At 45.7% G+C, this 12,253-nt stretch overlaps 1 protein-coding gene across 1 annotated transcript in view; it reads right to left on the reverse strand.

Annotated features, from left to right (window-relative positions):
• Positions 1-1,167: 1,167 nt before the first annotated feature.
• Positions 1,168-12,253, reverse strand: part of LOC122555716 (LIM and senescent cell antigen-like-containing domain protein 2) — a 91,484-nt gene continuing 80,398 nt past the window's right edge. Inside the window, exons 8-10 of the mRNA XM_043701764.1 lie at positions 7,869-7,917; positions 4,318-4,393; positions 1,168-2,201 (exon numbers count right to left, since the gene is read on the reverse strand). Coding sequence (XP_043557699.1) covers positions 2,087-2,201; positions 4,318-4,393; positions 7,869-7,917 — 240 coding nt within the window. The 3' untranslated portion in view covers positions 1,168-2,086. The remainder of the gene's footprint in view (positions 2,202-4,317; positions 4,394-7,868; positions 7,918-12,253) is intronic.

Consider the following 12,253-nt stretch of genomic DNA (forward strand, 5'->3'; position numbering starts at 1 on the left):
TCACCTTTCACCCAGCAAGCAAATCCCGAACAGCTGTCTGAGAATATTACAAATTTCACAGGGCAGCTACTTAAGACCGGATTGTGCTTAGTGACTTTTATGAGGTTATGACGTTGATACTGCGTTCAACGTGGTCCCAGTTATTTCAGTCTGGCAACTTCCAAAGTTGGAGTAACCTCCCAGCAAACCTCCCAGGTCTGCTCAGTCCTATAGAGAAGCTCCTTCTGTACTGTTAGGTTAGGCATTGTGAGTGTATCTGCCCTGCTCCATTGGGTAGCTCACATCCCGGTGTAACATAGATTAGACACAGGGTAAAGCAACCTCCAAATTAAAAATTCCCCAAGTCACGGATTATATATCAGTGTTAACTCCCTCTACATTGGTCCCACCCAAACTCTTCCTCCCACAGTGCTCCGTCCAACCCAGGGGCGGTTTTTTTACCAACGGAAATTAGAAATGGCGATGTTAATTAGCACCGACAAGCCATTAAATAAAACCAAACCCAAATCTTGCTGATACTGGAACTCAAGTAAAGGTGGAACATTTCACACTGGTCAGGGTGCCACTTAAATTCCAGTGAGTGTAGACACTTGGTTCTCTGAGGAGTTAAGAGAGAGAGTTAGAACGGTGTTTGGGTTATCAGTGGACAGGGGGAGCTCTGGTTAACAGTTCAGACCAGATGGAAGTGCTGAAGTTATCTTGTATTTTTGGATCTCTATCATGACAAATTTGAATTTTGATGCGTACTGACAGAGGGAGGATTTTTTCCCCCCCAGTCAGACTGGAGTAGTCAAATCAGGATCCTATCGTTAAAAGGCATTACTCAAATAATTAGATTACTTACAGTATGGAAACAGGCCCTTCGCCCCAACAAGTCCACACCGATCCGCCGAAGCGCAACCCACCCAGACTCATTCCCCTACATTTACCTCTTCACCTAACACTACGGGCAATTTAGCATGGCCAATTCACCTGACCTGCACATCTTTGGACTGTGGGAGGAAACTGGAGGAAACCCAGGCAGACACGGGGAGAATGTGCAAACTCCACACAGAGAGTCGCCAGAGGCGGGAATTGAACCTGGGTCTCTGGCGCTGTGAGGCAGCAGTGCTAACCACTGTGCCACCGTGCCGCACATCTTTGGAGTGCGGGAGGAAACTCATGCAGATACAGGGAGAATATGCAAACTCCCTGGGATGTGAGGGAGCAGTGCTAACTGCTGAGCCACTGTGCTGCCCGCAGAATATAGCTTATAGATTCCTGAAAGCAGGAATCATCAGCAGGGCTTCGTCCAGAGGCTCACTGAAGATGTTACCTAGGATGGTGATGAAACGTCTGAAAATGAATCTTCCAGCTCAACGAGCAAACCTACATCCAGGACCTCAACCTGAGCTACAGATATTCTCAAAAACCTGCTGATACCAGGGAAAATTCCATCAAAGACAAAGCAATCAGAAACAAGATCACCACCACAAATGGTCACTTTGAGGAACTGTTTCTTAAAACACTAGCTGCTCTCAATCGCTCACAAGATTTGTTGCTAACTAATGCCAGTTGTGTCAAGTTAAATACAGCAGGATAGAGGCATTATGTTTAGTGGAATGCAAGCAGTTACTGAGGATATTGATGAATTCTTCTAACTCTGCCTCTGCAGTTCAGATACATAGAGCATTGACACAAATATAACCGACAAACCATTAAATAAAACCAAACTCAAATATTGCTGATACTGGAACTCAACTAAAGGTGGGCAATAATGTTTTGCTACATTAAGGGCGCTATTCAAATGCAAGCTATTGTTGGCAGTGTTACAAGGTGATCGCGTCACTGACTCAATGAATCGGTTAGAATGGAAAGGAAGCCCCTGAAAACCAAAATAATACAACTGCAAACATCAAGAGGTCACCCTCAAAAAAAGCCCTCTAAAAATACAATGCCGGCCTAGATATGATTATGAAGCGTTAGTTTCTATTAATCATCCATCTGTCTCCCACTGACCCACTGCTACCCCTCCACTATAACCAACTGTTATCATGGAGTGTAGAAGGAATTGCATGTAATCAACTGGAGTTTGAGACCAAAGGCCTCATTTGCGACCACTCTTCTCAGACATTTTCTTCAGCCGCTTCTTCAGCTCCAAGGGGAACTTCTCGTAGCACCTCTTACACACTGGCTTCATCTCAAATTCCACAAACTTATTCCTGGCACAAAAAAAAAACAGAAAAAGATGCAACAGATTCAGTTCTCAAAGCCTGAGGTATTTACAAATATCAGATTTCGAGGCAATGTGGCTCCAAACAAAATGGCCGATCAGGCCTTTCCATTCCAGGGGTCAGGGAATTTCAGCCACAAGGCGAGATTGGAAGAGTGGGGATTGCAAGGATGATTGAGGGCAGCTCGACGTGTATAGGCCAGAGGGAGGCAGTGAGGACTGCAGATGCTGGAGATCAGAGTTGAGAGTGTGGTGCTGGAAAAGCACAGCAGGTCAGGCAGCATCCAAGGAGCAGGAGAATCGATGTTTCGGGCATGAGCCCTTCTTCAGGACGTCGATTCTCCTGCTCCTTGGATGCTGCCTGACCTGCTGCGCTTTTCCAGCAACACATTTTCAGGTATGTGAATAGGAAGGGTTTAAAGGGATATGGGGCAAACAGGATTGGATCATTTTAGGAAATCTGGTCAGCATGGAGGAGTTGGACTGAAGGGCCTGTTTCCATGTCATATGACTCTGTGACTCTATCATGAGGGTCGAAACTGAGGCTGGTTATTGTATTATAGCGAGTCAGACCGGGATGTTGCTGGAGGATGGGGAGAGCTAATTTACAGTTAGAAAACGTGAAAGGAAATTATTTCTGGTGTCTGATAAACAGGATTATTTCACACAGTAATTTGACTTATAGGTAGACATATTAGGGTAACCATAGTTTCAGTGACACGGGCAGTGATGTTAGAGTGAGGATCCCAGTCTGGTACAATAGAGGCTGAATTCAGGCAGAAGGAACAGTTGGATAACTCCCCTCAGTACCACACTTCCCATGAAGCTGAGGGTCAGCTAAAATTGGCCAGGCTTGGGACCTACTGTTCAGTCAAAATGGCAGAGCGGGTGGGAGGGGCTGACTCTTACCTCTAAATCCCAGCCTGTATGGTCCACCCCAGTTCAGAAACATAAGAAACACAGGAAGGCTGTTATAAAGCATCCTAGGGTTTGTAACGAGAAACATAGGGTACAAAATTGCTTTAAACCTTTCAATGATTTGGATTTTGCTTAAATCCATTCACAGGACATGGACGATTCTAGCTCAGCCCAGAGGAGGCAGTTAAGAGCAGTGCTAATCACTGAGCTACCGTCTCTCTCTCTCTCGCTCTCTATCTACTCCTTGATGTGGTCTGGAGTCACGTGCAGGCCAGGCCAGTTAAGGATGGCAGAACTGTCTCCATCAAGGGCATTGGTGAACCAAATGGGAGTTTACAACAATGCACAAGGTGATCATTGGCTAGCTTATTTTTAATGAATTCCAATTAGACCATGGAATTTAGAACCCAGATTGTTAACCGGGATCTACTTGATCCAGTGACATTACCACTATGTCAGCATCACCCCCTCTGGGTACCAGAGTTTAAGGAAGGATATCAAGTCATTGGTGAGGATCCGGAGGTGATTTACCAGGATGGGCCTCGCGATGTGGGACTTCAGTTCCACTGAAAGACAGGAGCAGCCTACACCAGGGAAGGTTAATGGGAAATTCACAGGGTCAATAACCAGAGGGCACACATTTACCAGCATTGCTGATGGAAGCAGAGGGAGAGATGTGAAGTGTTTACTTTGTACAGGCCCTGCCTGAAAAGCCATGGAAGGCAGATTCAATTGGAACTTCTAAAAAGGAAGTCTATAAATACCCAATGGGCAGACAGCAAAATGGTGTGAGGGCAATGGCAAAGAGCAGGGGAGTTTACCCAAGGTCCAAGACTGGATGGATGGGCTGAATGGACTCCTCCTGTTCTGTAAGATTCCAAAAGTCCCATTTTCACTTGCTTCCTGAAAGGCAGGAGTGGTTTGGTAGCAATTGTCAGCTAGAGTCCTGGCTTGCCTTATTTCATCCTAGCTCAAAACCTCTGGGGAGATTTAACCTCAAAACCCGTTAACTCAGTACAAAGCAGCCATCAGCCCGTGGGCTGTTCACATGGGAAGACGACAGGACGAGGAGACAGCTGTCTCCAGCTGAAGTACTGGAGTCGTCACACAATGAGCCAAACGTCCGTGGCTCGACGGCCTCACTGGGGCAGCCCAAGAGGTCAGAGGGCACGATGATGACCACTTACTTCAAGGTGAGCTTGGCATTGCAGGTGGAACAGGCAAAGCAGTGAACGCACCAGGTCTTATTCAGAGCTGAGACCACTGGAACAGAAAGCAGGCAGTGTTACCATTTGCTCTCAAGCCTCCCACCATAACCATTCTTGTCATTGCCTCTGATCCACTTGCTATAGACATGAGCAGGAAAAGGCCTGCTCTGCCCCACTAAAGCCTGCATTTAATTATGTCTATGCAGTTTTCCATGATGTTCCTCCAAATAATAGTTCAATCTTGATGTGTAGCTATTACTCTGTTTAGAATCATCATAGAGTATGGAAACAGGCCCTTCAGCCCAACAAGTCCACACTGACCCTTCAAACAAGTAATCTACCCAAAGCCATTCCACCAGTACTCTACATTTACCCCAGACTAATGCACCTAACCTACACTACCCTGAAGACTACGGGCAATTTAGCACGGCCAGTTCACCTAACCTGTGCATCTTTGGATTGTGGGAGGAAACCAGAGCAGCCGGAGGAAACCCACGCATAGATGGGCAGAATGTGCAAACTCCACACAGTCAGTCGCCTGAGGCAGGAATCAAACCTGGCATCCCTGACGTTCTCTCTCTCTCTCTCTCACAACCACATTAACATTGGTCTGGAGGCAGTATTTAATTCTGGAATTTCTTATTAATTGAATTTCAGTTCCATCGGGATTGTAACCGCAGGGTATCAGGGATTACTAATCCAATTGTATACCCATTACATAAGTGAATCTACACTCATTATCCACCTGTGTGTTTGAAATGGCGTCGTTGCTTCAGGGAACGGGAGGAGGCCAGTCACGCCCTCAGGCCTGTCCTGTTTTGCAACTGCACCACCGTTGATCTGTATTTCAACTCCATTACCATACTCCACAGACTTTAACTCATCCAGCATTAATCTCAGCTTTGGAATGTCCAGTTGACCCACAACCTCAACAGCCGTTCTGGACAAAGAGAGTTCCAAACTCCCATTTCCCTATGTGGGAAGAACTGTTTCGCGTTTGGTACGTGAGGTGATTGTCCCTGGTTCTGGGCTGTGCCAACAGAGGAACTGGTTCCTGCTATCTCCCTCGATCTCTCCTTCAATCGCCTCGAGCAAATCCATCACCTCTTAACAATTCGCAGAAGCAATTGTTCCAATGTAGAAAGAGGCCATTTAACCCATTGCACCTGCACTACCTCTTCAAATGAACATCAGGAGCTAGTGCCAACCTCCTGCCTTCACCCCACAACCTTTGCATACTATTTCAAATATTCATCTAACGCTCTCTTGAATGCCTTAAACTTAACACATTACACAATCATTCTGTTCAACACCATGTGATGAGAAATTCGGAGCATTCATTCATTCATTCATATTTCACTCGGATTCCATTGGTACATTCATTGGCACATCTCAGGAATAGAGATCATAATCTTATAAAGTTAGATTAGTAGGAGAAGGAGCAACATAGTATTAAAATGTACCTACTCGGAGGTGATCTAGTTACTGCAAATTGAGGAAGAATTGGAGTTAAAGTGTGAGCTACAGAAAAAACATCCAAGAGGTAACTATGATTAGTCGCTGGTTAAGCTATAGTCTTAATCCATGCCCAAACGGGTGAAAGGGTGGGTAACCGCAGCCTCTGGAGACAAAACTAGTTAGGCAGTGGGATGAGCTGCAAAAGAAAGACATTTGATAGATGTGAAGTTGATCATACAAGGGAGAAGGAGGCAGGGAAAAGGTAAACCTGGAAATAGGAGCGGCGAGGACACAGCACGTGACGTGCCCGGCAGCTAACATCACAGGGAATCCGAAGACGTTCTATTGACATAGTAACAGTGAAAGTGATGTCAGAGGGCCAGTGAGGTATCAAAATGGAGATCTATTGATGGAGACAGGGGCATGGCTTAACTTCTGGATGTGTACATTCCATCAAGATTTACTGAGGAAGATGAACTTGTTCGATTTAAGGTAAATCTCCAAGATATTGAAATAACAGATGGGATAAAGTAGGTAGAAATGAGACACTAAAGAAACCAGCAGTATCTGGACTGCATACACCACCCTTTGTGGATGCGGTTGCTGAGGGACACAAAGGCAGAAATTGGGGAGACACTGTTCAAAATCCTCTCTCCTGTTCGGATCTCCTGGATGGCTGCAGAGCATCTGAGATTTGTAAACAGTACAGCCCTGACTCCAAACAATGTTGGAGGTTTACACCGGCCAATACAAGATCAGTAGCAGGGGAGCTTTTAGAACTGATTATTCAGGAGAAAATGAACAGCCACTGGACAAGCAAAGACAAACCGAGGGGCACCGATTTAATCTGGGAAGTCATGCCTGACAAATGTGGAGGAATTTGATGAGGTGACAGAGAGGTTGGATAGGACAGGACAGTAGGTGCTGTGGATCTGACGTTAAAAAGCTGTTCACGAGATATTATCAAAATGGAAAGCCTTGAGAGAAAAGCAGCAGCAGCAGCATAATGGTTACAAAATTGGCTATGGGCCAGAGGAAAGGTATCAGTCTGATTCAATAAGTATTGGCTAACATCTTTCAGTGGTGCACTGAGATTGTGACAGTATTGGAAACAGTGCTAACAATTTGATGAAGGTAAGTTGGGGGTTAGAATATGGAGTTAACACATGGATGATTAACAAAGAATGAAGGAGCCTGGAGTTTCTAGATAGGGGTAGAGAGAGACAGAGCAGGGAAGTTATAATAAACCAGTGGAAAACTCTGTAAACAACGTTCTGATGAGAAGGTTGTGAGCTGAGGCAGTGACTCTGTGCCTCTGTGTTTGGGCCAGTCTGTATCCAACTGGTTTTTTTTGATTTTGCTTCGGTTTTCCAGCATTTGTTGTGTTTTCGTTCTGTGTTCTATAAAGCGCTGGTTTGCTCTACAACTACAACGTTGAGGACCAGTTTCGGAAGAAACTGAGGGCATTAGAGAGAGTGTGGAGAAGATGCAGGGGAATGATGGGAAGGATGAGGAACGTCAGTTAATGTGAACGGACTGGAGAAGCTGGGGCTGTTCGTTTTAAGTCATTTGACCGAGATATTCAACATCATGAGGGCCGCGGCAGAGTTGATGGGGGAAAAGCTGTGTTACAGAAAGGACAGAGAGGCAGACAGCACAGATTTAAGGTGTTGGGCAAAACTTTGATACACAAGGAGTGGTTAGGATTTGGCGTGCACTGCCTGACAGCGTAATAGAGAAAGGTTTTAATTCTGACATTGGCAAGGGAATTGATGTGTTGTCAAAGAGAAGGAAATTGCAGGGCTACTGGGTAAAGGCAGAGGATTGGGATGGAGGGGAGCTGCTCTCTGCAAAGGGTCTATATGGAGGTGCTGTTTCCCCAGGATGAGGACGGGGGACAGCAAACAGGATAATAAAGCAGGGAAATGGGAATGTATAGAAGTGGGAAGTGCCAACATAGTGCGACGATTGAGACACTAACATTAAGCAGACAGATAATGCCCAGAAGAATGCTGATGAGTTTGTGTGTGAGGATCACAGTTCAATGCGCTGACTCTGAAAGATGCACTTACCATCTCCCTCAATCACGTGGTTACAATGATAGCAAACATCACCAAACAGCTGCAGGAACAAACAGAGAGCAGATGAGCAGACTCAGAAATGTATATGTCTCTGGGGAATGGGCCTTGGCCTCCATTAAAAACATCAGCTCAGTCAGCACCATTCTCAGTATTCCAGAGAGGAAGGTTAAGCTGATCACACTGAATTACATTGCAGTTATATCACTGTATGAGTGACGAGAACCAGAATCGAGGAAAATGAAGGTGGTCAAAATCTAGGGAAATGAATTTAGTACATTTTACCATTTAATATGGTCTTGATATAAGTCTTAAAAAGCTTGACCTTTCTTAGGTCTATCATGTGAATATGAGGAAAGCTATTTTTCACCTTTAATGTGATGAATGAAGGTGATCAGTTGGCTGATCCCTGGTATGGAGGGACTGTCTCGTGAGCAAAGGCTGAATAATTGGGAGTCTACCCACTGGAGTTTAGAAGAATGAGAGGTGGTCTCATTGAAACATAAAGCATCCTTAAGGGACTTGCCAGAGTAAATACTGAGAGGATGTTTCCCCTCGTGGGAGAGTCTGGGACCAGAAGGTATGGTCTCAGAGTAAAGGTGCCAATTTAAGTCTGAGATAAGGAGGATTTTTTTCTTTCAGAGAGTTGTAAATCTCCTTACCAATGAGAGCTCTGGGACAGAGACTTTGAGTATATAAGGCTGAGATAGGTAGATTCTTGACCAACAGAACAGGGAAAGGGACAGGAGAGCAGACATGAGGAATGCCAGATCAGCCATGATCCTATTGAATACTGGCTCAGGCTCAAGGGGCCGAATGGCCTATTTCCTATAGTCTCATGGACTAGAATTCTAACTGCTGTCAAGGAACCAATACTGATAATGGTCTCTGTTTGTTTTTACCACTTGCCCCAAGGATTGGGGGGGGGGGGTTCTTCAGTTTTTCGAAGTCTTCAACTTGTTTTGCTAAAATTGCATGATCTTTGCACCAGAAACTACACAGGAATTTTGGAGAAGTGCAAAACTCACAACCGCATGACTGATCTGCCTACACAAGTGAGATCATTTTTCTTTTCAACCCCACCACGTTTCTTGCCATTTCCTCATAAGGTGACAAACTAATGTGACAACCTTGTGCTGAAACAGGGTTGCCCACTCCCTTTAAGGAATTATTCGTTTTGATTCTAAAGTTGGCTTCTGTGTCAGATCTTTCCTCTTGTTACAATATTCATTGAGGGGTTTTTTTCTATATTCATTCAGGTGGTGAGGGTGTCGCTGGCTAGACCATCCCAGTTAAGAATCAACCACGTCACTGTGGGTCTGGAGTGACATGTTAGGCCAGCAGTTTCCTTCCCTAAAGAACGTTTAGTGAATCAGATGCGTTTTTTCCAACAATTGACAACAGAATCATGGTCATGATCAGATTCTGGATTCCTGTTTTTTTACTGAACTCATTTTTCACCATCTGCCGTGGCGGGATTTGAACCTGGGTCACAGAACACACCCTGGTCTCTGAATTAACAGTCCAGCGATAATTCCACTAGGCTGTCGCCTCCCCTAAAACTTTGTTGTCATTGCACCAACCAAGGTAAAAAATGAGCAGATCTGCGAAATGATGGATATGCTGGTCAATATCAAAAGTATCATATCAACATACTCTGGGTAGCTCTGACCTCTACACTGTGTTTACTATCTTTAGGGTATAATTTACATGATTAATTAATAATGACACATTAGATTAGATTCCCTACATTGTGAAGACAAGCCCTTCGGCCCAACAAAGTCCACACCAACCCTCCAAAGAGTAACCCACCCAGACCCATTCCCCCCCCCCCCCAACATTTACCCCTGACTAATGTACTTAACACGATGGGCAATTTAGCGTGGCCAATTCACCCAACCTGCACGCGCTTTGGATTGTGGAAGGAAACCCACACAGACACGGGGAGAATGTGTGTCTACACGGACAGTCACCACAAGGCAGGGATCGAACCCCAGGCCCCTGGCGCTGTGAGGCAGCAGTGCTAACCACTGAGCCACCGTACCACCCAGAGTAGCTTCATTCTCAGAAGATCTATGTCTTCTGCATGGATTTGGAAGAAAGGTTTGTGTTTATGAACCGTTTTTCATGATCACTGGCTATTTCAGAGGAGAGGTCGGAAGTAGAGCAGCAGTAGGTCATTGCCTTTCTGTCATTCGACCAAATCATGGCTTCTGCTCCAGAGCAATTTTCCTGGGCCTTACACCTTTCATGCCTAGTGATCCATTGATCCCAGTCTTGAACATATTCAGAGGTACACAGCACAGAAACCAGCCCTTCAGCCCAACTCGTCCATGCCGACCAGAGATCCCAAACTGAACCAGTCCCATTTGCCTGCATTTGGCCCACGTCCCTTTCCTATCCATGTACCTGTCCAAATATCTTTTCAGTGTTGTAAATGTACCGACCTCCACCACTTCCTCTGGCAGCTCTGTGTGAAAAGGTTGCTGCTCAGGTAGGGGATCCCAAAGGTCCAACATCATCCGAGAGAAGAAATTCCTCCTCATCTCAATCCTAACTGGCCTGGCCAAAAGCACCCCCTCCACAACTCCTGAGACAGTATCCCCTGGCTCCTGGGGTCCAGCCAGAAGGAAACATCCTTCCTGTATCTCCCAGGTTTTAGACCTGTCACAATATCCTATATTTCGATATGATCACCCCTCCTGGTGTAGCAGCCTCGGGGACAGAGATTTGATGGTTACAGAGTGTAACAGCATCCACTTAGGAAAGCAACAAACCATGGAGGGAATAAGAAATGGAATTTGTCCTAACTTTGTCCTGAATTATGGGTGACTTTTACACATCTTACTGTATTTTCAGGAATAATAAATTACTAATTCCATCACGCTCATTCTTCTAAACCGGACAGAACATAGACCCAGTGTCTTCAATCTGTCCTCATGGCACAGCCCTAGCTCAAGCAGCAGCCTCAAAGTACATTGCAAATGACAAGCTGGGCCCTAAAATGTAGGGTGGCTCAGTGGTTAGCACTGTTGCCTTACAGTATCAGGGACCCAGGTTCAATTCTAGCCTTGGGAATTTAGTGTGTGAAGTTAGTGCATTATTCTCCCCGTGTCTGCGTGGGCTTCCTCCAGGTGCTCAGGTTCCTACCACAGTTCAAAGATGTGCAGGTTAGATGGACTGGCCGAGTGAAATTGCCCAATAATAGTGTCCAGGGATGTGCAGGCTAAGTGAGTGAGCCTTTGGAAATGTGGGGTTTACAGGGATAGGGGAAGGGGTGGGTCTGGGTTCAATGACCTTTACAGGACTGTGCAAACTCAATGGGCTGAATGGCCTCTGCGCACAGTAGGGATTCCATGATTGTCAACATGCTAGAATGGCAGTTAACTTGTGCCCAGCAATGGTATCATGAGCAGGTGATCTGTTTTTTGCTATGTCAATTAAGGAATAAATTTTCACAACAATGTCAGGTCAAACCACTGGGTTCAGCATTAACCCTCTCACTGTCCCTCTGAGATGGGATGCTCAAGAGGGAGAGGAGCTGAGTTACCTTTGAGAGTAACTACTGTGAAATGACCAAACTTCAGCAACTCTTGATCATGTTGGGAATTGGTGGAATATGGCCTGCTATTCCCACTCTCCATGAGGGTGAGCGCTGAGTTGAAGGTTTCTCATTGAAAGAGAGGGAATAATCAACCATAAGGACATATGTAGGTGGTTCCTGCAGAAATCTGGACAAAGAGTCCCTCAGCCTGAAGGAGACACACGCTCATGACCAGAACGCGTGCTTTGGGAATCTTTTTAGCATGGGGCCTTTGCAGCAACAACAGAATTCCGGTTGACTGGAAAATTCATCTACGCTTACCGCCTGCCTTAGGTGTGGAAGATTGAGAACAAATTCTACTTGGTCACATTACAAGCACTTTTCCATTGCCAATGTGCACTGGAGTGGGACTCACACATACAGCATCGGGCCCAGAGACGAGAACACTCTCTGTCTATCTCCGAGCTGAAATGGGATTGTAGAGGAGACTGCAGCTTCCAGTTATATTGGAGTTATTTAAGGATAATGGTAAGGACGTTTGGGATTTAATGTTTCAGAGAGGACAGCTCTGGGAATAACATCGCAGCACTGATCGGAAAGAGCTTGTTTTGTGCCAAATGGTGGACTGTTCGGGTGCCAGAATCGAGGGGCCAGGATTGTGAGGAGGGAGAGACAAGCTGTTCGAGCTGGGAACCGTGAATATTAACGACTTCCAATGGTTTCAGCAACATCAGCCCAATGAGTCCTGAGTCCCGGTGTCGAGTCAGGTCTGGGGTGGACCAGTGAGGGGGGGGAGCTGTTGCGTTTAGGATAAAGACAGGACTTGCCTCTGGAA

The sequence above is a fragment of the Chiloscyllium plagiosum genome, chromosome 13 (genome assembly GCF_004010195.1).
Source record: "Chiloscyllium plagiosum isolate BGI_BamShark_2017 chromosome 13, ASM401019v2, whole genome shotgun sequence".
NCBI lineage: Eukaryota > Metazoa > Chordata > Chondrichthyes > Orectolobiformes > Hemiscylliidae > Chiloscyllium > Chiloscyllium plagiosum.